Here is a 27447-nt window from a genome sequence, read left to right as displayed (position 1 = left end):
ATTTATTTATTTATTTATTTATTGTTGTTGTTGTTTTGAGAAAAAGAGAGAGAGAGCAAACTAGGGAGGGGCAAAGGAAGAGAGAGGGAAAGAATCCCAAGCAGGCCCCATGCTCTGTGCAGAGCTTGATGTGGGGCCTGACCCCACGGTCATGAGATCATGACCTGAGCCAAAGTCAAGAGCCACATGCTGAACCGACTGAGCCACCCAGGTGCCTCTTCTGCCGATTTTTTCACTGGATTATTTGTTTTTTTGGGTGTTGAGTTTTAATAAGTTCTTCACATATTTTGGTTGTTAACCCTTTTTCAGATATGTCATTTCAAATATCTTCTCCCATTCTGTAAGCTGCCTTTTAGTTTTGTTTCCTTTGTTGTGCGGGAATATTTTGTCTTGCTGACGTCCCAGTAGTTTAGTTTTACATTTGTTTCCCTTGTTTCCAGAGATGCATCTAGTAAGATGTTCCAGCTGGGGTCAAAGAGGTTTCTGCCTGTGTTCTGTGTTTTGATGGTTTCCTGTCTCACATTTACATCTTTCATCTATTTTGAATTTATTTTTGTGTTTGGTGTAAGAAAGTGGTCCAGTTTCATTCTCTTGCATGCTGCTGTCCAGTTTTTCCAGCACCATTTGTTGAAGAGACTCTCTTTTTTCCACTGGATGTTTTTTCCTGCTTCAATATTCTTCCTCGAAGAAGAGTTGGCCATATAGTTGTGGGTCCATTTCTGGGTTTTCTATTCTGTTCCATTAATCTGTTTTTTTAATGTTTATTTATTTATTTTTAATTATTTTTAATGTTTACTTATATGGGGGGGAGGGGCACAGAAAGAGAGAAAAAGACACAGAATCTGAAGCAGGCTCCAGGCTCTGAGCTGTCAGCACAGAGCCCAATGTAGGGCTCAGACTCATGAACTGCGAGATCATGACCTGAGCCCAAATCAGATGCTTAACTGACTGAGCCACCCAGTGCCCGTAATGTTTATTTATTTTTGAGAGAGCATGAGCACAAGCAGGGAAGGGGCAGAGAGAGATGCGGACGGGGGTGTGTGTGGGGGGAAGGGGGAGATACAGAATCTGAAGCAGGCTCCAGGCTCCAAGTTGTTAGCACAGAGCCCAACATGGGGCTTGAATCCACAAACAATGAGATCATGACCTAAGCTGAAGTTGGATGCTTAACCAACTGAGCCACCAGGTGCCCCTTCGTGTCTATTTTTTGTGCTAGTACTATATTGTCTTGATGATTACAGCTTTGTAATACAGCCTGAAGTCCAGAATTGTGATGCCTCCAGCTTTGCTTTTCTTTTTCAAGATTGCTTTGGCTAATGGGGTTTTTGTGGTTCCATACAAATGTTAGGACTGTTTGCTCCAGTTCTGTGAAAAATGCTGGTAGTATTTTGACAGGGATTGCATTAGATGTGTAGCTTGGTTTGGGTAGTACAGACAATTTAACAATATTTGTTCTTATACTCCATGAGCATGGGATGTCTTTCAATTTCTTTGTGCAATAGTCAATTTCTTTCACAAGTGTTTTATAGTTTTCAAAGTACAGATCTTTTACCTCTTGGGTTAGGTTTATTCCTAGGTATCTTTTGGTTTTTGGTGCAATTATAAATAGGATTGATTGCTTTATTTCTGCTACTTCATTATTGGTGTACTAAAATACAACAGATTTCTGTATGTGATTTTATAGTCTGCAACCTTACTGAATTCAGATATCAGTTCTAACAATTTTTTGGTGCCGTCTTTCAGATTTTCCACATGGAGTACCATGTTATGTGTAAATTGTGAAAGTTTGACTTTTTCCTTGGTGATTTGGATGTCTTTTATTTCTTTCTGTTGTCTGATTGCTGAGGCTAGGACTTCCAGTAGTATGTTAAATAACAGTGGTGAGAGTGGACATCCCTGTTTTGTTCTTGACCATAGAGTAAAAGTTCTGTTTTCCCCATTGAGGATGATATTATCTGTGGGTCTTTCCTATAGGGTCTTTATTATGTTGAGATATGTTCCCTCTAAACCTACTCTGTTGAGGATTTTTTATCAAGAATGGATGCTGTAGTTTGTCAAATGCTTTTTCTGCAAATATTGAGAGCATCATATGGTTCTTATCCTTTCTTTTATTAATGCAGTGTATCACGTTGATTGATTTGCAAATTTGAGCCATTCTTGCAACTCAGGAATAAATTCCAATTGATCATGGTGAACGATTCTTTTAAGGTACTGTTGGATTCAATTTACTAATATTTTGTTGAGAATTTTTGCATCCATGTTCATCAGGGATACTGGCTTATAGTTCTCTATTTTAGTAGAGTCTTTGTCTAGTTTTGGAATCAGGGTAATCCTGGCCTTGTAGAATGAATTTGAAAGGTTTCATTCCACTTCTGTTTTTTGGAATAGTTTCAGAAGTATAGGTATTCACTCTTCTTTAAATGTTTGGTAGAATTCCCTTGTGAAGCCATCTGGCCCTGGACTTTTTTTTTGTTGGGAGATTTTTGATTACTGATTCAATTTCCTTGCTGGTTATCAGTCTGTTCAAGTTTTCTATTTCTTCCTGTTTCAGTTTTGGTACTTTGTATGTTTATCCATTTCTTCTGGTTTGCACAATTTATTGGCATACCATTTTTTATAATATTCTCTTTTTTTAAGTTTATCTATTTGAGAGAGAGAGAGAGTGAGTGGAGAAGAGGCATAGAGAGGAAGAGAGAATCCCAAGCAGGATCCACACTGGCAGCATAGAGACCAATGCAGGGCTTGAACTCACGAACTGTGAGATCACAACCTGAGCTGAAACCAAGAGTCAGCTGCTTAACCGACTGAGCCACCCAGGTGCCCCTCATAATATTCTCTTATAATTGTATTTCTGTGCTGTTTTCTCTCTCTCATTTGTGATTTTGTTTATTTGGGTTCTTTCTCTTTTTGATAAGTCTAGCTAGGGGGTTATTGATTATATTAACTTCTTCAAAGAACCAGCTCCTGATTTCAGGATTGATCTGTTCTACTGGGGTTTTTTTTGTTTCTGTATCATTTATTTATGCTCTAATCTTTATTATTTCCTTTATTCTGCTGGCTTTAGGCTTTCTTTGTTGTTCTTTTTCTAGTTCCTTTAGGTGTAAAGTTAGGTTGCATATTTGAAATTTTTCTTGCTTTTTGAGGTAGACCTGTATTGCTACATACTTTCTTCTTATGACTGCTTTTGCTGCATCCCAAAGGTTTTGGACCATTGTGTTTTCATTTTCATTTGTTTCTATGTATTTTTTAAAATTTCTTCTTTAATTTCCTCATTGGCCCATTCACTCTTTAGTAGGATTTTCTTTATTTTCTTTCTTGTATTTGTGGTCTTTCCAAATTGTTTCTTGTGATTGACTTCAAGTTTCATAGTGTTGTGGCCAGAAAATATGCATAGTATGATCTGACTCTTTTTGTACTTGTTGAGGCCTGATTTGTGACCTAGTACGTGATCTATTCTGGAGAATGTCCCATGTGCACTCAAAAAGAATGTGTATCCTGCTGCTTTAAGATAGAATGTTCTGAATATATCTGTTAAGTCCATGTGGTCCACTGTGTCATTCAAAACCACTGTTTCCTTTTGATTTTCTGCTTATATGATCTGTCCATTGACATAAATGGGTGTTAAAGTCCCCCTACTATTATTGTTATCATTAATGAGTTCCTTTATGTTTGTTATTAATGGCTTTATATATTTGAGTTCTTTCAAGTTGGGGACATAAATATTTACAATTGTTAGCTCTTCTTGTTGGATAGACCCCTTTATTATGATATAGTGTCCATCTTCATCTTGTTACAGTCTTTGGCTTAAAATCTAGTTTTTCTGATATAAGTATGGCTACTCCAGCTTTCTTTTGACTTCCAGTTGCATGGTAAATGTTTCTTCATCCCCTCATTTTCAATCTGCAGGTGTCTTGAGGTCTAAAATGAGACTTTGGTAAGCAGCATATAGATGGGTCTTGTTTTTTTCATCTATTCTGACACCCTCTGTCTTTTGATTGGAGCATTTAGTCCATTTACATTCAGACTAGTTAATGATACATATGAATTTAGTGCCATTTTATTACTTGTTTTATCATTGTTTCTGGAGATTTTGTCCATTCCTTTCTGGTCTTTGTTGCTTTTGGTCTTCCTTTCCCACTCAAAGAGTCCCCTTTAATATGTCTTGCAGGGCTGGTTTAGTGGTCAAAAACTCCTTTAGGTTTTGTTTGTCTGGGAAACTCTTTATCTCTTCTTCTATTCTAGCCTTGCTGGACAGAGTATTCTTGGCTGTCTTTTTTTCCCATTCAGCATACTGAACATATCATGCCACTCCCTTCTGGCTTGCCGAGTTTCTGTGGACAGATCACTGCTAACCTTATTTGTCTTCCCTTGTAAGTTGTCTTGCTGTTTTCAGGATTTTTTCTTTAACTTTAGATTTTGCAAGTTTAACTATAATATGTCTTGGTGTTGGCCTGCTTTTGTTAATTTTGTTGGGAATTCTGTGTGCCTCCTGTATTTGACTGTTTCCTTCCCCAGATTAGAGAAGTTCTCAGCTATAATTTCCTCAAATAAACCTTCTGCCCCCTTTTCTCTCTTCTTCTTCTGGCACTCCTATGATACAAATTTTATTACATTTCATGGAGTCACTGTGTTCCCTGAGTCTACTTTCTTGATCCAAGATTTTTCTTTCCCTCTTTTGCTCAGCTTCATGGTTTTCCATACTTGTATCTTCTATATGACTTATTTATTCCTCTGCTTCTTCCATCCTTGTGGTCATTACACCCAGTTATTTTTGAATCTCGGTGATTGCATTTTTCATTTTGGCCTGATTAAGTTCTTTTATCTCTGCAGTAAGGATATCCCTGATGTCTTCTATGCTTTTCTCAAATCCAGCAAATATCGTTATGATTGTTGCTTTAAACAATGGATCAGAAAAATTAAAAAATAATAAATTCTGGATTAGGCATATTACTTATATTATATCTGTTTCAATTAGATCGCTGGCCATGACCTTTTCTTGTTCTTTCTTTAGGGATGAATTGGCATTTTGTCTAGGTTGCTATCTTCTTCTCTGTGTTAGGAAAGCCTGTTATGTTTCCGGCTCCCAAGAATAATGGCTTTATGAAGGAGAGGTCATATAATGTCCAGGGCTTGGTGCTTCAAGAAGTGTCTCTGGTGTATGCTGCATGCACTCTGATGCTGTGTTATGGCTGCTCTGTTTCTCAGGTTATTCCTCTGTAGGGTTTCTCCTTGCCTGCAGTAGGGATTGTCTGGATCTTGGCCAGAGTGTGGCAAGTTTTTAATAGGTTTGCTCTAATCTGCTTAAGAGACCTGATGCTATTTCCATTAGAGCTGAAGATTTGGAGAACTCTGGTCAGTAGGCATGGTGCAGGCTGGTGTTTGTACTGGTCTTTTGGGGGAGGGGCCTGCTACGCTGATTCTCAGACACACTTCCTGGAGAAAAGCAGTTACCAGCAGAGTGCAGGGGGGGGCGGAGCTTGGTGTAAGCAGGTTAGGCAGCCAGTGTTGGTGCTGTGCTGTTTACTGAAGTCGGTTCAGGCTGAGGGGCAGGAGACGGAAATGGCACCAGCCAGCTCCATTGTCCTTGGAGAGCAGAGTTTGGGCTTGCTGCTATCAGGGCAGACCTCCTGGAGGAGGGAATAATTTCCCCTCGTGCATCCTTGGTGTTTTTGATTGCTGTTTTCACAATGTCTGTATCTGGGTTGCTTGCCTGTTTGGAGCAGCACAGTACACTTTGGGCTCTATCCCAGCCAGACTGGCTGAGTTTTAAAACTCCAAATTTTAGGGACCCGGTGTGGTAGGGACCTGCACTGATCTTCTGGGGAGGGTCTTGCTTCACTGGGATTGATGCACGTTTGACCCAGAAAGGTGATTGCACCAGCATGCAGGAGCATGGGGTTTAGAGCAAACTGCACTAAAGAACCGGCATCCAGGTTAGCCTCCCTCAGCAGGTGTCTCTGTGCCTGTGTTGAGGGGCGGGGGAGGGAAATGTTGCCTGCCGGCTCCTTTGTCACCGGAGAGGCAATGCCACCTCTCTCAGATGTGCTCCAAGAAGATCCAGCAGTCTCTCTCGGTGAGTCTCAGACAATCCTCAGGTCATGCAGTCTGCCCCTGGGTTACCTGCTCACCTCCTCTACTGGAGCACTGCAGCACACTGTGGACCTCCAAAACTCTAGTCGTTGAGCCCCGCTGGTTGCAAAAGCTCATGAAAATCAGCCGCTCTCATTTTCCCAATGGCTTTGGGGAAGTGTTTTCCTTGTGTGATCCCGTGTGCTCCTCTCTCTGCCTCTCACCTGTGTCTGCAGCCAGGGCTCCCTCCCCTCCACAGCACCCACTGTTTCTCCCCCAAATGTCTCCGCACCTCCTACCTTTGATGATGTGGCCTCTTCTCTCCCTCTAGTGCAGTTTGTTCTGTCAGTCCTCAGATCGATTTCTTGGGTGTTCGGAATGACTTGACTTATCTAGCTGTGTTCAGGGGATGAGGCAAGCCTAGGATCCTCCTACTATTCTGCAATCTTAGCTCCTCCCCCCAAATCCCTTCACTTTACATTTCTTTTTCTAGTTATCCTGTTTTGGATTTTAGAGGGGCACCTGGCTGGCTTAGTCGGTTGACAGTCTGGCTCCTTAAAAACAATTTTTTTTTAATGTTTATTTTTGAGAGACAGAGAGAGTGAGACAGTGTGAGCGGGGGAGGGGCAGAGAGAGAGAGAGAGAGACAGAATCCGAAGAAGGCTCCAGGCTCTGAGCTGTCAGCACAGAGCCCAACCGAAGGCTCAAACCCACAAACAGTGAGATCCTGACCTGAGCCACACAGGCGCTCCGAGTCTGACTTTTGATTTTGGCTCAGGTCATGATCTCACAGTTTCCTGAGTTTGAGCTCTGAGTTGAGCTCTGTGCTGACTGAACGGAGCCTGCCTGAGATTCTCCCCCTCTCTGCCCCTCCCCCATTTGCATGTCATCTCTCAAAATAAACTTAGAAAAAATTTTAAAGTTTCATTTTATAAGCTTCAAGAGCTTTGAACCCCTTTCGCTTACTTCCAAACACTTGGGTGTGTATCACGTTTTAATAATAAAATAATCCTACCATTGTCAGTATCTTCAGAAAATAAACCCTATAAACCCTTCTTGTGTTGGCAGTTTTATTTCAAAAGCTAATCATTACAATTACTTGCCTTAATAAGTAAAAAATATGCTTGAATTTCCTAAGACTCATTTCCTATGTTGAGCAAAACCATCAAATATATTCATGTGCTTGTGCCTTTAAGAAGCAAATCTGAAAAGAATCAAATGTGAAAACATAACTATAAATAGAAACATAATTAATAGTTTGGGATCATTTGCCTCCCCCGGGAATATTGGTGCAGTTTGATTACTGGCCATAACTCACACATTCAAATAATCATAGTATTTTCACTTTTTTATTAATATGTGTTTTATTCCATGAAAATGTGGCTTTCCTTTTGACTCTATTGCTTATGTAAATAAGAGTTAATTCCTATATTCGGTCATAAGTTCTAATTAGCTTTGCTTTGGCCCATGGCCTCAGCTATGTAACTCCTAACTAGCTATGGAAGTTTAAAAATATGTCTACAAATTCTTAGACATTCCTCTTTTCAAAAGGAAGAGCCTAATTTCCTTCCCTTCAGTGGGGGCTGGTCTCATGACTCACTTCAATGAAAAAAAAGTGGTGGGAGTGACACAGTGTGGCTTGTGAGTCTAGGTCACAAAAGGCAATGTGGCTTCTGTTTGTCCCCTAGGACCACTCACTGGGGATGCCAGCCACCGTATCATGAGGTCAAGCAGCATGAAGGGGTCTATACGGTGAGGGAGTGCCAGCTGTGTAAGTCACCCTAGAAGTGTGTCCTCCAGGCCCAAGTGTGCCCTTCAGATGACTACAGCTGTGACACCGTGACTACCACCTCTGAGCCACTGTGGCCAGAATGACCTAGAAATGCCATTCCTGAATTCTGGACCCATAGAAATCACGTGAGATGTTTATTATTGTTTTCAGCCACTGAATTTAAGAGTACTTCAATTTACAGCAACAGGTAACTAATACTCTAGCTTTCTCACAAATATGTACCTTTATATATAAAAGGGCAAGGGGAAAATGTGGGAAATTGGCATCCATATCATCAAGACAGTCTTGAATGCAAGTGGTACTGGGGTTAGACCTTACAGCCTCATTCTTGGTAAAATGCTCCTTTCATGGCAGTTGCTATGGCTAGCATTTTAACTCTTGTGTTTTTAAATAGCTTGGCTCATTTGTGGTTGACCATACACTAGGTACAAATTATGCTGATTCAGGCAAGAGTGACTAGCCAATTACATGAAGGCCTGGCTTTTGGCTCAGATGTTTAGTCAAAGAAAAACATATCTACTCTTCCAGGCTGTACCCAAAAACCCATTCTAGGCCAAGTAAAGACATAACTAAAACAAAGAAATGTAAGAGCATCTTGGTATGGTTTGGTTCAGGCAGATATTTAGGAAAGGAAGGCCCCAAATAATGGTTTGAAGTTGTTATAAACACCCATGTGTTCCAGTTTTAAAATCTAGTTACAGGTGTTTTTGGTTATGTGAAAGGGTCAAGTTGGTTTATGTTATCTAAAACCAAACTGGAACTTTGTTTTCCCTCTCCAAGTTGATTTTCTTCCAGAGACTCCAATTTCAAAACTTACCTCTTTCTTTGTAGAACATTCACTGTTCTATTCATCAGCCTCTGAGTGTCTTCGTGATGAGGGTCCCATAGGGATTTGAGAATTCCTTTCTCAGGGACAATCCGGCGCTGAGAAAACCTACAGTTAGCTTCAAGATGGTGGTCATTGCCAACTGGGCTCAGATTACGGTGACTGGGGCACCCAAAGCATCTTCCGGAGTCACAGTCTTCTAAGAACTGTGTGCAATGACCCAGGCACCTAGTGAGCATCATAGAGGGGAAACAGAACTTTTTCCAAGAGTACACAGAGGTCAGTGTGTGTCCCAGCACATCTGAAAGATAAAGACTAAGTTTTATTTCAACTCAACTCACTGTATCTAGGGGGAAAAATGACCATTAAGTGGCACTCAAATCTACAATGATATTTCCCCTTACCTCAGGGGATTAGAAACAAGTGACAAGCAGGTTAAATTTCTGAATTTTGAATTTTGTTTTCATTCCAGTTCATACTGTCTTAAAGGGCAGAAGTTGCCTGCTGGCATGGCCTTCTTGTGGAGCCTTCCACAGTCCAGGCTCCCCACTAGTGAGATGCTGCAGTAGCCCCAAGCTGTCTGCCGGGGCACTGCTGGGCATTAGAACACACTGCTTTCCCTCCAGGCTGGAGTACCTGAGTATTACAGGCTGACTTGTTATTTTTCAACGTAGGAGATACGCCCAATATTATGCAAAGAAACTTGTGCTCATGTTACTGAAATAAGCAAGCTCAAGGGTGAACGCAAAAATTCTCTACATCACTGTGCCCTGGTGGCATATTTTTCTATTTTTAGCTCTTTTCATTCAGAAAAGCCAGCAAGAACTCTTTTTTAATCACATCTTCTTTTGGGACTTCTTGATGATATACCAGAGAACTTTATTTTTTAAAAATAAAGATTAATCATGTCAATAGTTGTCTTTCCCCCACCCCAGACTGTTCCAAAGCTTAAATATTGTAGGAGTACCTGGGTGGTTCAGTCAGTTAAGCATTCGACTCTTGATCTCGGCTCAGGTCATGATCTCATGGTCCGTGGGATCAAGCCCCACATCAGGCTCTGCGCTGACAACACAGGGCTCGCTTGGGATTCTCTCTCCCTCTCTCTTTGTCCCTTCCCTGCATGTGCAAGCATGTGTGTGCGCCTGCTCTCTCTCTCTCTCTTAATAAATATGTAAACTTAAAAAAAAAAAAGCTTAAGTATTGTAATTGTTAAAATAAGTATTGACTAAAGCTATCTAAGCAGAAGTATTATCTTGCTCTTCCTTAACTCTAAAGGTATTTTTATGAAGTCATTCTCTCCCAAAAGCTGGTGCCCTAGAAACACAAGACTAGATTTTTATTATGGTAAAATGTGTGTCCAAATACTGTCAACAAATGTGAGGACACTAGTAATACTGTACTTTGGAAATCAGCTGTCAAACACATGCCTGTACTTAACTATCTGATATGGTAAAACCAGTTTGCTCTTCCCAAGTCATAATGACAAAGTTGGTGACCAAATACCAATGATCTCATTCTAGGAGAAGGAATGACAATTTGCTCAATTTGTCTTGAATTCTACTTGTAGTCATCACTTAAATATTAAATAACTGTTTTCCTCCCTCGATCCTATGCTATAAAATTCAAATAACTTTAAGCCTTCCCCACTCTCTACTTTCTCCTGGAAGTCTATGAAAGACACTCGTCTGTCCAGGACAAGCTATATCTAATTATCTTTATTTATTATTAAATGTTTTATTAAATGTTACTTATTATTAAATGTTTTTATTTATTTTTTGAGAGACAGAGCATGAGCATGGGGTGGGAGGCACACAGAGAGAGAGGGAGACACAGAATCTGAAGCAGGCTCCAGGCCCTGAGCTGTCAGCACAGAGCCCGACATGGGGCTCAAACCCGCAGACTGTGAGACCATGACCTGAGCAGAAGCTGGATGCCTAACCGAGTGAGCCACCCAGGCGCCCTGACTACGTCTCATTCTTGACCTCTTCAGAAAGGCTACTGTGAGCCATGGAGATTTTTCTGACAACGTTGTGCGCTACCCTTTTAAGATAAACCTTTCATATGAAGCTGTCATTAGCCACTATGTCATAGTTGGCAGGACACTGCTACTTGCTCTCAAAGACTCGCCTGTGCGCAGGGGACACGTCCCACACCCCTCGTTCTGTCTGCTGCAGGTGTCACGCTGGTCAGTTCAGAAGTCGTGAGACTCAGCACAGCCCCCTCCGTACTCTGGAGGTGCCCTGTCATCAGAGGCCTCTTCTTCCATGGTACGTCACAGACACAACACGGGGAGGAGACTGATGGAAGCACGGGCTGAATCCCAGATCTGTCGCCGTCCCACTGACCCACCCCTCTGACCTCAGTTTTCCATCATCAAACACCTAATATGTAACAGCAGCACCTATGGCATCCGCTGCTGTGAGGATTAAGCAAGATGCTATGTTTCAAATGCTGAGAACCGTGCCTCGTACGGTTGGCTGTTACTATTGAATATTGGCTGTTACTATTATCCTTCAAGCTACGGAGACATATATATATATATACGTACCAATACGGGAAATTAGATCTGAAGCTAATTGGCAGGGTTATTAAAGACAAACAACCGATGTTTTAAAATCTGAATTAGACAGTCTGTATTCTAACACACACACGCACACACGGACACACACACACAATCTGTACCAATTAAATACAATAAAGTTGAAAGGGGATATAAATTACAGTTCTTTTTCTTTTTAAACAGACAATAGTAGAATACTACAGTCGGCTCACTATACACAAAAGTCATCAACAGCAGCTTTTCATTAAAGTCTCCAAAATCTTACTCGTTGACTGATGCTAAGAACTGAAAAGAAAAACGTAGAGAATGTACACATTCTCCCTCTCCCACAACACATTTATTGCTGTACATCCACACCGATTTTACAGGCATCTACAGAACAAGCGCAAAAAGTACTTCTGTAAAAATTTCCACAGGCGTAATCCTTCGACGTCTCCGTTACCAGGAGAACCCTGCCAATGAAGACGTGGACAGCAGGATCACCTGCATTCTATCATCTGCTGCGAGCACGGTGAAGCGGGCACCTGTGAACTTAATAGCTCATCCCATGCCTTCAGTGTTTCCCAGAATTTAAGTAAAATTAACAACAGCAAAACCACACGACGAAAGCTACCGATCCAAAACGAAAAACCACAAAAAGACAAAAATCAACATCCCCTCCCCTCCCCAAACCCAACTCCGGGCATGTCCTTGTGTTCTCTTAACAGTAATACTGCTCTCTGAATTCCCCCTGCCGGCCAGGCCGAACCACAACCCTGGGGTAAGGAAGGCTGGAGTCGGAGCCCCAGGCATTGTCAACAGTTGCCCTACAACGTCGCACCAGCAGGCGGTGGCCGGGTGGAAGACTAAGGAATATAGCTGTGAGATTTTTCAGTGTGCTTTATGAAACAGGACACAGAACAGCTACATGTGGCCTGGTAGCCCAGAGGAGTGTGGCACCAAACTCACAGTCAGACATATATGTACACACAAAACGAGGGGACAGCAAAAACGTTCAGTCTTATGTAAGTTCTTTGGTTGTAAAGAACGGCATTCTGTAACCTTTTCTGCAAAGAGGGATTCGCAACCTCATTCTTAGGCAATCAGGTCTTTTTCATCTGCTCATGTATAAGAGATTACCTAAGTGGTTTTGTAACCAAATCCAGTACCTTATGATTTTCTAGAAACCACTCATATCTGCATTTTCGTGTGCAGTCTCGTCTGTCTCCAAACAGACATACTATAGATATACATTTCATATACATCATATATATTATTTATAAAAAAAAAAAAGAGCATGGACTCCAGATTCTGCAGTAAGAACTGATTAAAATTGTACAAGAATAAAGTTCGCTTGAATCTGTGGAGGTTTCTACACAGTGGGTGTGTGTAGTAATAAGTGCAAACAAAAATACTGCCACTTAATTCAATCCAGGATTTTCGGTTCTCTGGCTTTCCGGAAAAAGCAGAGGCTGCCGATTCCCCCGAGTGACAAAGTGCCAGCTTCTCCCAGCTCGGGAGGAGAAGGCAGGTGGCCCACGAAGCGCTTGGCTTCTCCACGCTGGTCTGGGGTCCCCGGCTGGGCCGCAGCATGTTTTACAGATGGGGCTGGTGCTTTCACGAGGCAGACCGCAAGGAAGATGCCGTGGCCTGCGGGGAGGTGCTGGCTGCTTTCACCGAGTGCTCGCGCTGCCCTGGAATGCAGACCCTGGTGAGTTCGAGCTCCTGATCCCCGCCCCCCTCCCGCCAATGCCAACACACACACACACACACACACACACACACACACACACACCACATACCCACAGGGCCCATTCACAGCCAGACATCACCCACTCAAGGGGCTCTCCCTGAAGGGACCCACAGGATCCACTTTATTATGGAATCCTGTTCTAGGATTCACGCTAGACAAAGGAGAAACCTTGCCCCGAAGTGAAGCTTCTAGCAAAAGTGATGACAGAAAGAAGACCCAAAGTTAAAGTAAAAAAGTGTTGTCACAACTTACTAAAACCAAAGAGTATTACAAAAGCACTAAAGCAATAGGGGCGCCTGGGTGGCGCAGTCGGTTAAGCGTCCGACTTCAGCCAGGTCACGATCTCGCGGTCCGTGAGTTCGAGCCCTGCGTCAGGCTCTGGGCTGATGGCTCAGAGCCTGGAGCCTGTTTCCGATTCTGTGTCTCCCTCTATCTCTGCCCCTCCCCCGTTCATGCTTTGTCTCTCTCTGTCCCAAAAATAAATAAACGTTGAAAAAAAAAATTTAAAAAAAACACTAAAGCAATAAAAAACAAAAACAAAAACACAGGGGCACCTGGGTGGCTCAGTCAGTTAAGCGTCTGACTTCAGCCTAGGTCATGATCTTGCTGTTTCCGAGTTCGAGCCCCACATCGGGCTCTGTGCTGACAGCTCAGAGCCTGGAGCCTGTTTCGGATTCTGTATCTCCCTCTCTCTCTCTGCCCCTTCCCCACTCACACTCTGTCTCTCTCAAAAATAAACATTAAAAAAATTAAAACAAATCACCATAATCCCATGTTACTCTGATACAACAAATATTTTTGTAAATTCCACTTCTATTGTTTTTATTAAAAAAACCTTTTTTTAAAAAAATGTTTATTTTTGACAGAGAGAGAGAGAGAAACAGAGTGTGAGTGGGGGAGGGGCAGAGAGAGAGGGAGACACAGAATCCGAAGCAGGCTCCAGGCTTGGAGCTGTCAGCACAGAGCCTGATGCGGGGCTTGAACTCAACGAACCGTGAGATCACGACTTGAGCCAAAGTCAGACGCCCAACTGACTGAGCCACCCAGGCGCCCCTGTAAATTCCACTTTTAAAAGGCAGGATCTTTGGCAGGAACACACTATTGTGGAGCCTCTGAAAACAAAAATCAGCTCCTGTTCCCGTTTGTTGGTTCTACGTAATCCAATCAGTGGAACAAGGGGAAGGGATTGTTGTCTCCTCCTCCTCTGTAAGCCCGCGGCCACCCCCTATTATCACTGCAGCAGAGGGGTCTCTGAAGACAGACCCCCCGGCTCTGCACTGCATTGAAGCAGCGAGTCAGCGGAGGAGAGCAGCGGCTCCCGGGAACCTGAATTTTGAAGAGGCACCCTCAATACTTCTTGGGAAGTCTGCTGCACACTTAGGTTTGAGAAACATTAGAATTAGCCCTTGGACTTCACAGAGGAAGGACCAAAAGGCTGATCCAGGCCAGCAATGCAGATTCTGCCTGAAGACCAGGGCAAAGGAAGCCAAAGGCTCTTAAACAAACGGGTCGTTGTTTCATGGGCAAAGAACAGTAACAAGTAACTTTATTCTTATGTTGGGGGAAGAAAGTCTTTTGTTTTTATTGCAAGAAATCACCGTCTGGGTTTTGCAGTTTATTTAGGAGTATGCTGTGTAAGTGATTACACACTGAAATGTTAAGGGCTAGTATGAAAAGGGGGTAAAGCTCGTCGGGGGGGAAAAGCCACCAAACCAGAATAACTTCCTCAGCAAAGCCAAGACCAATGGCATCATATCTTTCTAGATTATTTTTCTAGTTCTGTCTGCTCTTTGTTTTGCTAAGTTCTGGCCCTCCCATACCCCTCACTCAGCTGCAGTGGGGGTGTGGGACCAAAACAGTGACCCTGGATGGAAAGAAATGGTGGCTCTCAGGAGCCCAGCCCCCAGAAGTGGATAATCTCTTATTTATATAATTTGCTATTTTCCTTACGAGTGTTAGCAAACATCCACTCTGTTCCATTAGTTTAGGAATTAAACTAAAAAATTAAACTATTAAACTATAAAATTAAACATTATAACCAACCTGGTCACTTCCAAAGCCCAAACTTCAACTCTTCTGGGAATTCACCTATACTTCCCCCAAACATGATTTTACCTATGGGCACTAAATGACGGTTTTTTTAATCAATTCTACTATGCATGCCTTCCCCCACGCCCCTTTTTAACACCTCTGAAATTGGGATGTGTCTTACACATTTACTAATGTAATGTGGTTTCATTGGAAGTATTTTTTGCAGTGATACATAAAATAATGGTTTATCTAGTAATTACAGAAATCACAGATTTCACGAAATACAGTAGATGCTACCTGAATGCCTTGGGATAGCCAGTAATTAGACATCTCAGGGAACGGAATATGAGACTGAATGATCTTTAGTCATGTGAATGCTTAATTCGTCACCAACCCACATGCCTGTTAGAAAGGCCACTGGTCCAGGGCACCTGGGTGACTCAGTTGGTTAAGCATCCAACTTCAGGTCAGGTCATGATCTCATGAGATCATGGGTCATGGGTTCAAGCTCCAAGAAGGGCTCTGTGCTGACATTGCGGAGCCTGGAGCCTGCTTCAGATTTTCTCTCTCTCTCTCTCCCTCTCCCTGCCCCTTCCCCACTCATGTTCTGTGTCTCTCTCAAAAATAAATAAAAAATAGATGAATTAACCTAAAGAAGTTATAAAAAAAAAAGCCACTGGTCCCATATATTCCATCATCCATCGGACACTGCACAGAGCCAGCTGGGCAGCAGTGAGTTTGCGCTCCAGCGGGCCCATCTTCCCCGTCAGAAGCATCTGAGTGAACCTCTCCTACTAAGTCCTGTGGTGAAGCACCTCTGGGGGTCGGTGCACAATCAGGCAGGCTCCCCAACAGAACACAGAGGACTGCCTCTGGAATTTATTACCTGTTCATTCTCTGCTGAGGAATGCAGCTGGGCAGGGCCCTGCGGCCCATCTGAGATACTCTTCCTGTCCATTTTATTGGGTAGGTTTCTTCTACTTGAAAGCTCTCCAGAAGAATCCGTCAATCCGTCAAAATCTTTCCCATCAGACACACCCATAAACTCTGTGAAAGAATGGTCCTCAAGGATATCTGTGGTGTGCTCTATGGTCACTTCCCTGGGGCAAAATTCTCTGACTGGTTGGCCATTTCGGCTGGAGCAGGCATCCTGCCCTGAACAGGAGTCAGTCCTACAGAGGGATTTGGAGTTTTTCTCAGGGATGCTTTGGGGTGATGGGCTCCCTTTGGCTAAGGCACTGTTTTCCTTGAGTGGCACCATAATTATCTTCTCTTTAAGCAAGCCTCTTTCTAGTTCTGTCAACTCTTTGTTTGAGGACGGCCTGAAATCATGCCCGAGGGACGGTCCGTAATGCTCACTGGAGTCTGTATCCTTTGTCTGAATGGCTAGCTGGTCCGAGCTGTCACTGGAAGGGACCGCCATGTCGGACAGAGTGGCGTTGGAGGCACTGTGGGAAAAGTAGCCACTGGTAATACTGCTGGTGGTAGGGCTACGGGACACTTCTTTCTCCAGGACCCTTGAGTTCACCAAATCTACTTTCGAAGAAAACCACTCCCTGTTCTCCAAGCTGGCATTGTAAACACTGAAGTCTGCAAACTCCACGGGCACATAAGGCTGTGAACTTATCAGCTTCCTGTTAAGAGCTTCCAGATCATTTTCCTCCTCCTCAGAGTCCTATAGTAACGAAGCAAAAGTCACTCATTAGCTCCTTATGGCGACTTTATTGTTGAGACAAGTTTTATTTATTTTAAAAAAAAAAATTTTTTTTTTCAACGTTTATTTATTTTTGGGACAGAGAGAGACAGAGCTTGAACGGGGGAGGGGCAGAGAGAGAGGGAGACACAGAATCGGAAGCAGGCTCCAGGCTCCGAGCCATCAGCCCAGAGCCTGACGCGGGGCTCGAACTCCCGGACCGCGAGATCGTGACCTGGCTGAAGTCGGACGCTTAACCGACTGCGCCACCCAGGCGCCCCGAGACAAGTTTTAAATACATTCCTATTAAAGGCATTCACATGTGTAGTGTTCCTGAGTTTGGTTAAATCTTGTCACCTACGGTGGACCCAAGTACAATACTCTCAGAGATCCGTGAGCATAAACCCACCTAATACGTAGGAGATTTATTTATTCTGCGCTCACTCCCTGCTAATTAGAAATGTTTCCTTCCCTGGTTTAAGTGCAGTGGACTCTTCATTCATTTTAATTGATGATTAGTTTTCAGTTGTGATGATTTCCCTTTGCTAATTAAATGAGGAGAGGGACAGCCAGGGGCAGAGAAGACGTGCCGCTTCGTTTGTTCTTACAATCCTTGCTTTGGGAAGCCAAGCGCAGGTAAGCAAGGTAATTTGTATAAGGTTTCTGAGCTATTTTATGGGGAGGGAGGGCAGTAAAATAAAGATCCCAACAGTGAAAGGGCCAACGAGCATGATTTCAACACCCATTGCTGGTGTTACACTAAAAGCTGTAAGGTTGTAAAATACTAACAGTCGGTCTAATGATGAACGCTTTTTAGGGTTTTGGAGAAGCGTGGATAGAGGATTTGGCCAGAGATGAGGAAGGTACTGAGATTTAAATGAAAATCTCCTTTGTCAAGTAGCTTTAGAATTCTGTTTGTGAAGACTGGTATATATGCAGAAGTGGGTATTCTCCATTTCCCAGTCTGTCTCTTTTGTATTTGAAGGAAACCAACATAAAACATGTAGATGTAAATGACAAGGAGCGCCTGGCTGGCTCAGTCAGTAGAGCATGCAGTTCTTGATCTTGAGGTCATGAGTGCAAGCCCCACGTTGGATGTAGAGCTTTTAAAAAGAAAAAAATGATAACACAATCTAGTCATTTCTAATTAACCTCATAAACAAATATTCCTCGTCTCTGAAAACATGCCTTTCATTCTACGAGTATTCATCAAGCATCCACTGTATGCTTGTCCCAAGAACTGGGAATACTAACATTGAACAAAACCAGGCATGGTTCCTGCCCTCATGGAGTTAGGATTTTGGGTCCTTGCTCTTAGAACTATCCTGGACCCTGTTTTGGTGGATGGAAATTTCATTCAGTATAAAAGCAAGGAGACTGTAAAAACCTGGAACCAAAACGTTAACCTTACTCATTAAAGTATCATTTCAAAAGGTTGAGGAGAGAGAGGGGATAGGGAAGGGGAAGAAGAACATGCTTGAAGGATATGGGAGATGGCAGTTCACAAATTAACATAAATTTCATCGACTGAATTTTACAATAATAATTTCTTTTGCGTAAGATGCTAAATGGCTAAATCAATACCTTAATAGTCTTGAGTGCTTCTTAGTTGTTTTTTTTTTCTTTTTACTTGAGATTATTACATTTTATTGACACAAAGGATACTTAGGCCACATCACCAAAAAAAATTATGGCAACATCAGTAGTGCCTTTTAAGTTAAATGACAATTTGGAAGTGTTTAAAAACATATGGTCGCTTTTCCTTGACATATATGATTAAGAATATATCTTTTTATCAAAATGTAAAATGCCATCTGGCAGAAGTAACAATTATTTTATTGGCCTTATACATTAAATTAATTCACTGTACTTTAAAGAGGAAATATTTTCCTATTTTTCCTTTTTCTTGTGCTAGATCTATATTTATTTATATATTTATTATATATATACATATATATAACATATATAAAATACTCAAAAGCTGTATAACTCAAAAATTATAATTAGGTATAACAATTAAAATTGATTTTAAATTTTGAACAGAAAACAATGTGTTTCTTAATTTCTTTCCAAACATTTCTTTAAAATTCAAATGGCAACAGCCCTTTTAGCAAACCTCTCAGGTTCAGAAGATACCAAATGAGCAGGGAAGTTTCTCTATGAGTGTTCCTTAGATTTTAAAATAACTTGAATATAAATTATACAAAAGCATCAGCTGTCTTAATTCCATGGCTATTAATCAAAGGTGAGGGGTACCTGAGTGGCTCAGTTGGTTGAGCGTCCAACTTTGGCTCAGGTCATGATCTCGAAGTTGGTGAGTTTGAGCCCAGAATCAGGCTCTGCACTGACAGCACAGAGCCTGCTCAGGATTCATTCTCTCCCTCGCTCTCTGCCCCTCCCCCACTTGCACTTTCTCTCTCAAAAATAAATAAACTAAAAAAACAAAAAAACCCAAAAAACAAAGGTGAATGAGTATCAAATATCACTGGTAAAAATTCCAGAAAATTAGCAAAACAAAATTTTTGGCAACACTAATCTCGCCACCTTATTTTAGGCTACATTCTAAATCAAGTAGCATTATTAAAAAAGGGGGAGAGGGGGAATGTTTGGAAAGGAGCAAAGATTAGACAGAATTCAATCAGTGGCTTTTGCCCGTATTTTATTGATTCTCTACTTGACATGTTTATTTGTTTTTTTCTTTTATTTTTTTTAAGTTTATTTATTTTGAGAGAGCAAGAGCGTGAGAGAGAGAGAGAGTGCGCGTGATCAGGGAAGGGACAGAGAGAGAGGGAGAGAGAAAATCTCAAGAAGGCTCTTCAGTGTCAACACAGAGCCTCATGTGGGGCTCCATCTTATGAACCATGAGATCATGACCTGACCCAAGATCAAGAGTTGGTTGTTTTCTTTTTTTTTAATTTTTTTTTTTAATGTTTATTTTTGAGAGAGAGCGTGTGTGCACACGCAAGTCTGAACAGGGGAGGGCAGAGCAGAGAGGGAGACACAGAATCTGAAGCAGGTTCCAGGCTCTGAGCTGTCAGCACAGAGACTGACATGGGGCTAGAACCCACGAACCATGGGATCATGATCTGAGCCAAAGTCAGATGCTTAATCAACTGAGCAACCCAGGCTCCCCAAAAGTCAGATGCTTAACTGACTGAGCCATCCAGATGTCCCTCTACTTGACATGTTTAGACTCAAAATTGAATTTCTAGTGTTTGTATCCTTAGATTTCTTTCTTTCTTTTTTTGTAAGTAAGCTCTACACCCAATGTGGGGCTCAAACTCACGACCCCAAAATCAAGAGTTGCATTCTTTACTGACTGAGTCACCCAAGTGCCTCCCCCCACCTTTATATTTCCTTTTGACTGAAGCTGGCAAAGAAATATAATTCCCCAAGCCCCAGAATCTCTGATGCAATTAATTACTGAAAAGTTAGTTGTTGAAAAGAAAACAAATCTTAATATGAGAATTAGTAACTTGGAGCCCTTTTTATGCCTGAAGTTATGTCTTCTCAAGACCGAGGAAAGACCTGTCACCCTAAAACACAACTTTGCTGAATGAAATATTCAATCATAGTTTACTGTGTAGAAACAGGTACACATTTATCAAACTCACAAAGATAAAAAGTTATTCCTAAAGGACTAGAAGGAGCTTAATAAAACTGAAGAGTCTACAAAACCACCAAGAGATTAAGTTCAAATAGGGATCAGTCCATAGTGTTGCACCTGGGATGGGACTGGGGGAGGGGAATGACCCAAAGAGAGAGGCTAGAGGAGTTGGGGCAAGTTATTTCAAAAATGAAAAAGAAAACTCAGTAGAGATTAAACATTTCCCAACATGTAAACCAGACTGAAGGCTTATTGAGTTATTGCCTTCAAGGAGAAAAAACAGGACTTAAAATTGGCTTAAACTGTGCCATAAGGGAATTTGGTTAGACAGACTTTCTACTCCAGAAATATTTATCGTTGTATCTTCAAGGAGACTAAGCTAAGCACCTTCCTACTATGTCTTAAGGACAACAAGGTTTAAAATCCTGCCCAAAAGTGAAGCATGGAGTCAAGTTCTCAAGTCTCTCTATAGCTACAGTCTTCATGATTTGATTTTTGCAATTCAGTTCATGCAGCTGATATTTACCTATAGACAACATACCTTGACTTTTAAGAAGGGATCATAACCCACATTAAAGCAGTGACTCTTGGCAAGGAGTTTCACTTGATCAAAGTCACTTTTACTTCCACATGGAATGGGGTCTATGTTGTCCACACAGGGAGATGGTCTCTTTTCAGAAGGACTGTATCAGCCTAGGGCCCCAGTACTTCTGTCCATGGTACTAAAAGGCGGGCAGCCTTTTTTAGAAACAGCAGCAGCAGGGCAACTAAAACTGTACTATTTGGGGGAGCACCTGGAGTCCTTGGGGTCAGCCCAATTGTGCTGAGGGATGACGGAGCCTTTGTTCTTATGCTGTCATTAATCGCGAGACTTTGGGCATGACCCTCATCTGTAAAACGGAGAAATAAACTATATGCTGTCTATGCAAGACCCAAGAGAGGGAGAAGTGATTTCCTTTCTAATCTTCTCTCTGCTTAATGACTTAAAAAGATAGACTCCAAAGGCATGTTTTTGCCTTTATGTTATTTAAACAAGACATGAAGTACATTTGTGTATCTTCCCAAATTGATCAGACAACACACTGTGCTTTAAGAATCAAGCCTCAGGGGCGCCTGGGTGGCGCAGTCGGTTAAGCGTCCGACTTCAGCCAGGTCACGATCTCACGGTCCGTGAGTTCGAGCCCCGCGTCAGGCTCTGGGCTGATGGCTCAGAGCCTGGAGCCTGTTTCCGATTCTGTGTCTCCCTCTCTCTCTGCCCCTCCCCCGTTCATGCTCTGTCTCTCTCTGTCCCAAAAATAAATAAACGTTGAAAAAAAAAAATAAAAATAAAAAAAAAGAATCAAGCCTCAGTAGGCTGAGTCTGAGTAGGCTCAGTCTGTTAAGCATCCGCCTCTTGATTTTGGCTCACGTCATGATCTCACAGTTTGTGGGTTTGAGCCCCACATCAGGCTCCGTACTGGTGGTGCAGAGCCTGCTTGGAATTCTCTCTCTCCCTGCTGCTCTCCTGCTTGCGTGCAAGCACTCTCTCTCAAAATAAATGAACTTAAAAAAAATTTTTTTTAAATAAAAGAATCAAGGCTAGCTATATGTAACTACATTCTATTTGAAACTATCAGAAATTATTTCAAACTCCATTGATGAGACCAAACCACTGATTCACCCTCGGATTTTTCAAGAGTGTAAAAGGAAAGAGAGTGAATGGGAAACAAAAGGATAAAGCAGTGTATGTCCATTTGTAAGAGGAGAAATAAAATGAAAGCTTCCCACAGAGAATTAGAACCTCAGATCAAGCAATACCCTTAAAATCTACCACAACATCCTGGAAAAGCCAGAACTATCTGAAATAAATCAAGCAGTTCAATAGTTTCAGAGATGACGAGGCAGAGACAGATTTCTTTCTCTTTTTTTTTTATTGAAAAAACTTTTAAAAAAAAGTTTTATTTATTTAAATAGTTTCTACATCCAATGTGGGGCTCAAAGTCATGACCCCAAGATTGGGAGTCGTATGCTCTTCTGACTAAGCAGTCAAGAACCCCTCTTTCTCTTAAAAAACAAAAGAAAACAAAACAAAACAAACAAACAAACAAACAAACAAAAAATATATATATATATATATGAGACAGAGGTGGGAAGGAGAGATCTTGAGTTGGGGAGGAGCACAGAGAGAGGGAGAGAGAGAGAATCCCAAGCAGGCTCTGCACTGTCAGCATGGAGCCCGATGCAGGGCTCGAACTCATGAACTGTGAAATCATGACCTGAGCCAAAGTTGGATGCTCAACTGATTGTGCCACCCAGGAACCCCTCTTTCTCCTTTTTTAAAGATTTTGTCATTATTGTTTGGTGCCAGATTTCTAAGGAGAGTAGAGGTCATTCTCTCAAGTTTCCAGCAATTAAAATGGTACCCTCAAACCCTACTCAGTAGACTTCAAGGTGCATGCAACCACACAGAGGCTAAGTGCTGCTTGAGAGTTGCTGGGTTAAGAGAAGCCAGTTCCATCCTACCCTCTGCTAGCTAAAAGTCCTGAAATGGGTTTTATGTAAAAATAATACAAGGAAAGTAAAGAAAATAATGAAGAGGCAAACTCTATCAACAGTGAAACCATCTGCTGGGTAGTCCCAGAAGGGTCATCCAGCAGTCTCCTGATGGTGTGTTCTACCAGAATGGATTGTTACAAGAAGTTTAAATTTACTACCCATGCATCATGGTGGTAGGTTCCACATCATCCAACAGATCCAACCAGCCAGAGAGCCAGAGAGTTTGCAGGGGTCATGAGCTAGCTACTTGGCCTTTTCAGCCCATGCTGCAGCCTTATTAATTAAGCAGGGAGGTCAAGTAAGTGAATGAGCAACATATTAGGATTTAGAGATGTAGGGGCAGGTGTTGATGTTCACCCTCTTTTCCAGCAGGAACTATGGTGGAGACTTGGGACTGAGGGGCAGGGAGAACACAGAAGCAACGGTGGGGAGAGTGACAGAGGGGAGGGGGAAATGGTGCCTTTTCTTCTGTCCTCCACAGACAGGAGGAATGAGAAGGTCATTTCCTAAGGCCTGTGAGCTCTCCAAGCATGCAGGTGCATGGCCAACTGCATTCCGGGTTAAGTTCCTGTTAGGTTCACACAGTGAGCAGCAGGAGCCCATTTTAGAACCTTTAGAGGACCTCACACCCCGGAGTCTTTGGACCAGGTCTGACATGTGCAGCTGGGAAAGGAAACCTCCCACGGGCTGCCCACGGATCAGACTGTCCTCAGATGGAAACACCAACCAGCTCTGTCTTGTTCCAAGCTGCTTTACTTTTTCAAAGCCCAGGAAGCCACAGGAGAGTGAAAGCTCAGACACAAGAAAACTGTTTCCAGGTCTGGGAATACAGTTTGTTTTTTATTTTGTTTTTTTTAAGTTTATTTATTTTGAGAGAGCATGAGCAGGGGAGGAGCAGAGAGAGGGAGAGAGAGAATCCCAAGCAGGCTCCACACCATCAGTGCAGAGCCTGATGCGGGGCTTGAACCCACAAACCGTGATATCATGACCTGAGCTGAAACCAAGTGTCAGACGCTTAACCGACTGAGCCGCCCAGGCACCCTACAGTTTGATTTTTAAATTGAGGTATCACATATAATCCCCCGTGCCTGGTATAACAGCGTCTTAAAAAAGATTTGCAAATGTGTAATTTGAAAACCAAGAGCTGGGGAAGGGCATTTTACAGGCAGAGTTTCAACCTACCTGTGGCTGAAATACAGATAAGCCATCCCAAGAGCCAGCCTGACACTGAGGGGGTTGGGACCTATTTTGCCGCCTGAGGTGCTGAGGCGGTAACGGGGGCAGTGAGGGTTTGCAGCACGGCTTCAAGCTGCAGAATCAGCTTAGCGGGAGCATCAGGCGACACGAAAGGAGCTTTCAAACATCCCCACAGCTAAGTGCATGATTACTCACTGCAAGTAAGTGCAACTCCTCTAGGTAGATTAACTTCAGAATCTGGGCAGTATGCAGAGACACATTAGAAAGATCCAGAATCAGTTAAAGCGATCTCTTTGTTACCCTTTTCAAAGACTAGAATCAGTAAGAGTGCCTTTTCCCCTTTTTCTAAGCAAGTTGATACTAAGCAAATAAATTAAATAAATAAATAAATAAATAAATAAATAAATAAATAAATAAAATAGAACGAACACTTAGAAGAATCAAAGGTCATGGCCACATTCATGCAACATTTCAGTACCAGTCATCACATTGTTTTCTTAAAAGAAAAAAAAAGAGAGAGAGAAAGACCCAATACATTATCTTAATTTCTTCTTAAAGGATTTGGATGATTGTCTGTGAAAGGGCCTTAAAACCCACCACCAGGCAATACGACAGAAATGGTTCTGGAACTTACAATCTTCTTCTCACGTTTGCTATTGTGCTCTAGTAGCATGTTGCTGCCATTGCTTCCCGAGGGCACAATGCAGCCAGGGTTATGTGGCTGAGGTGGAGGCATGCTCTGCAAAGGTTAAGACACACAGATGCATCACACACAGAAGACGCCGACAGCCGAAATACACGGTTAAGTACGTGCAAGTTAGCAAAGCAACACAAACACTTGTATTCCACAGGAGTAGTGCGGAGATTTCGCAGGCCGAAGTTAAAACCACTGATGAAGTCTGACAAGACTACACAGACTAATGGCAAATAGCGTAACTGGTTTTATCAAATTAAAAAAAAAAAAAAAAAAAAGCCCATACTATTTTCCAAACACCTAGGGAACATCTTTCTCACATGGAACGTTAAAAAAAAATACTTTGAAAAGCCGTAAGCAGAAAGAAAATAACAGCAATAACAACACACAACAAGTTCCCCCATGACCCTGGGTGACCCACACGTGTCTACACGCAGCGCCCAGCTTGTTAATGCACACTGTCGCTGCTCCCCAGGCAACACAATTCTGTTCTTTTTTATGCGGTACAGAGAACTCTGGTACTTACCTCCTGGCTTAGAAGAGGCCTCGCTTCAAGAGCTATCCTTTTCTTATGCTCCTCTTTTACAGGCATCAGGGGTTTGAAAAACTTTGGCGGCTGGGGAGAGAATGCTTTAAAAGGACTGACTGTTAAGGCGTGAGGGTTCTCGGATGTACAACCTGGGAAGGACAAACAGGCATGAATTCACAGGCACAGAGCACTTTAACCAGCGCACAGGAAGCACAGTCATCACCTAGCCAGAGGAGGAGGATCTGGTGTAACAAAGAAATTAACATGCTGATATTTGGCTAACGATTCAAACAGACGTGGGCAAGAATGGAGATGTATCTACCGAGTCACAAAGAGTCATCAAAGGACTGGGCGGCATCGAAGAAAGCAGAAACTAAATTTTCTACCTTCTTTTCAAGATCCAGCTTGAAGCACCACCTATTAGAGCGATTTCAACTCATGCTGATTTTCCAATGCTCCGAATTCCTGGACGCTATTGTCCATACATGCATTTGGGCTCTTTATCATTTATTATCTAATTTTCCATGTATCTCATTCCACAGTTAGAATTTAGGATCTAGAATGGTACCTTTTTGTATCTTTCACTGCATATAGCAAGTAGAGGCTCAATAAACATTCAATGAATGGATCCTGTATAAATTTTCTTGCAAGCCCCTTCTCTCCCAAGCCACCCTGGCTCCATATGGCTGAGGAACAATTCCTCTTTCCTGCTTTCACTAATTTCTGGCCGTTTAGGGCCTCTTTTCCTCCTCCTGTATTTTCTTCCCAATTCTCTGGTACAGTGTCATTTAGTAGGTAAAATATAAGCTGATTTACGTATTCAGAGAATGCTGTTCCTCTCAGGGCACTGGAAGATTACACAGTTAAGGAATAATGCTGTCACCGATCAACCTCATTTCTGGTATCATTTTTGGAACCGCTCGGGGAATCAAAAATTTCTTGTAAAAATCTTTTGAGCACAAAAACATCACACGGGTAGATAGTCTTTTGGTAAAGAATGAAGTCTAACCATAATGTAATAAGATTTGTGTGCATCTCAAAACTGACTTCAAATTCAGGAAATGATGTGGGAAAAAGGATTTGAAAATTCTAACGTGCTACACAAAAAGCCGATTATTATTATTATCTGGAAGATATAATGGCTACAAAGCAAAAAGAAATCAAATAAGTGAACGTGACATATTCTATTCAAGAAGACAGTTTAGAAACATCCAGCCCACTAAGAATTTCAAGTTCCTATCTTATTATATGCCACTTACAAAAGGATCCCCCCGCCCCATGCTTTTCCTAGAAATTATAAAGAAAGAACATGGAAAAACAATCTCACCACTACTTTCTTTACTCCTTCGAGGCGAATCCCTGGGTAAAGTTCCATAACAGGCTATATCTTGGTAACTGGAGCTGTAGTTAGACATGTCTAATTGGTTCTCTAACCAACCCTACAAGGAAAAGACATGGGTTAACTGCAATTCAGTTCCTTTAAAAATGAGAAATGAAGCCCAGATTTGAGTTTTGTTCTAATTTTTAAAGGCAGTATGTGCGCTTCCTTATTTTTATTGTAAAATATTTCCAACATATAGAAAAGTATGAATGGCTGAATAACATGACCAATGCTGTCATACCCAAGATACAGCTAGAGTGTTAATGTTAATCCTGTATCATGTTTGTTCAAGACTTAATAAAATCATTATGAACAGAGTAAAATCCCCTCCTGAACCTCTAAGGTCCCATTCATTTTCCTTCCTCCCCAGAGGCAGCCACTTTTATAAATTTGGTGCGTTATCTAGGATGACTGGGTAATTTAAAGACCACAATGAAACACTTTTCAGGGTGAAATGGTTCCACTGATAATTTTGCCTGGGTAGCAGGCATACACTGGGATTGCCCCAGACATACTAGGTGGTATGGTTACTCTACTCCATATGCCTGAGATTTAAAAGTATCAAACTGGCATAAGATATGGGTATACTAGAGAGAGAAAACTTGTATGTATCATATAAATTTATTTAATCTTACTCCAACTTCTCAGGAGTTGGCTGCCGCTAAAGACTAGATTTTAAACTTCTTGAGGGCATAATCTGTGCTTCTATTCTTTGAATCACTTAGGCCCTGGCATAGGGACATATATACAATATATGTTCCAAGAAATATTTGCTGAGTAAGGTGATGTTGTAATATGTCC

The 27447-nt window shown here is 42.0% G+C and overlaps 1 protein-coding gene across 8 annotated transcripts in view; it reads right to left on the bottom strand.

Annotated features, from left to right (window-relative positions):
• Positions 1-11387: 11387 nt before the first annotated feature.
• KIF13A (kinesin family member 13A) overlaps positions 11388-27447 on the bottom strand; it is a 216264-nt gene continuing 200204 nt past the window's right edge. For 4 of the 8 annotated variants that reach the window (XM_043590738.1, XM_043590739.1, XM_043590743.1 and 1 more), the window contains 5 exons: positions 26593-26704; positions 25263-25414; positions 24677-24781; positions 15897-16685; positions 11388-12920 (listed from right to left, as the gene is read on the bottom strand). In XM_043590738.1, coding sequence (XP_043446673.1) covers positions 12900-12920; positions 15897-16685; positions 24677-24781; positions 25263-25414; positions 26593-26704 — 1179 coding nt within the window. In that variant the 3' untranslated portion in view covers positions 11388-12899. Of the gene's footprint in view, positions 12921-15896; positions 16686-24237; positions 24280-24676; positions 24782-25262; positions 25415-26592; positions 26705-27447 lie in introns of all 8 variants that reach the window. The other 4 variants (XM_043590741.1, XM_043590745.1, XM_043590746.1 and 1 more) reach the window with 2 other exon arrangements.

The sequence above is a fragment of the Prionailurus bengalensis genome, chromosome B2 (genome assembly GCF_016509475.1).
Source record: "Prionailurus bengalensis isolate Pbe53 chromosome B2, Fcat_Pben_1.1_paternal_pri, whole genome shotgun sequence".
Classification (NCBI taxonomy): domain Eukaryota; kingdom Metazoa; phylum Chordata; class Mammalia; order Carnivora; family Felidae; genus Prionailurus; species Prionailurus bengalensis.
Note: the sequence above shows the minus strand (reverse complement) of the source record. Positions and strands in the feature narration are given on the sequence as shown.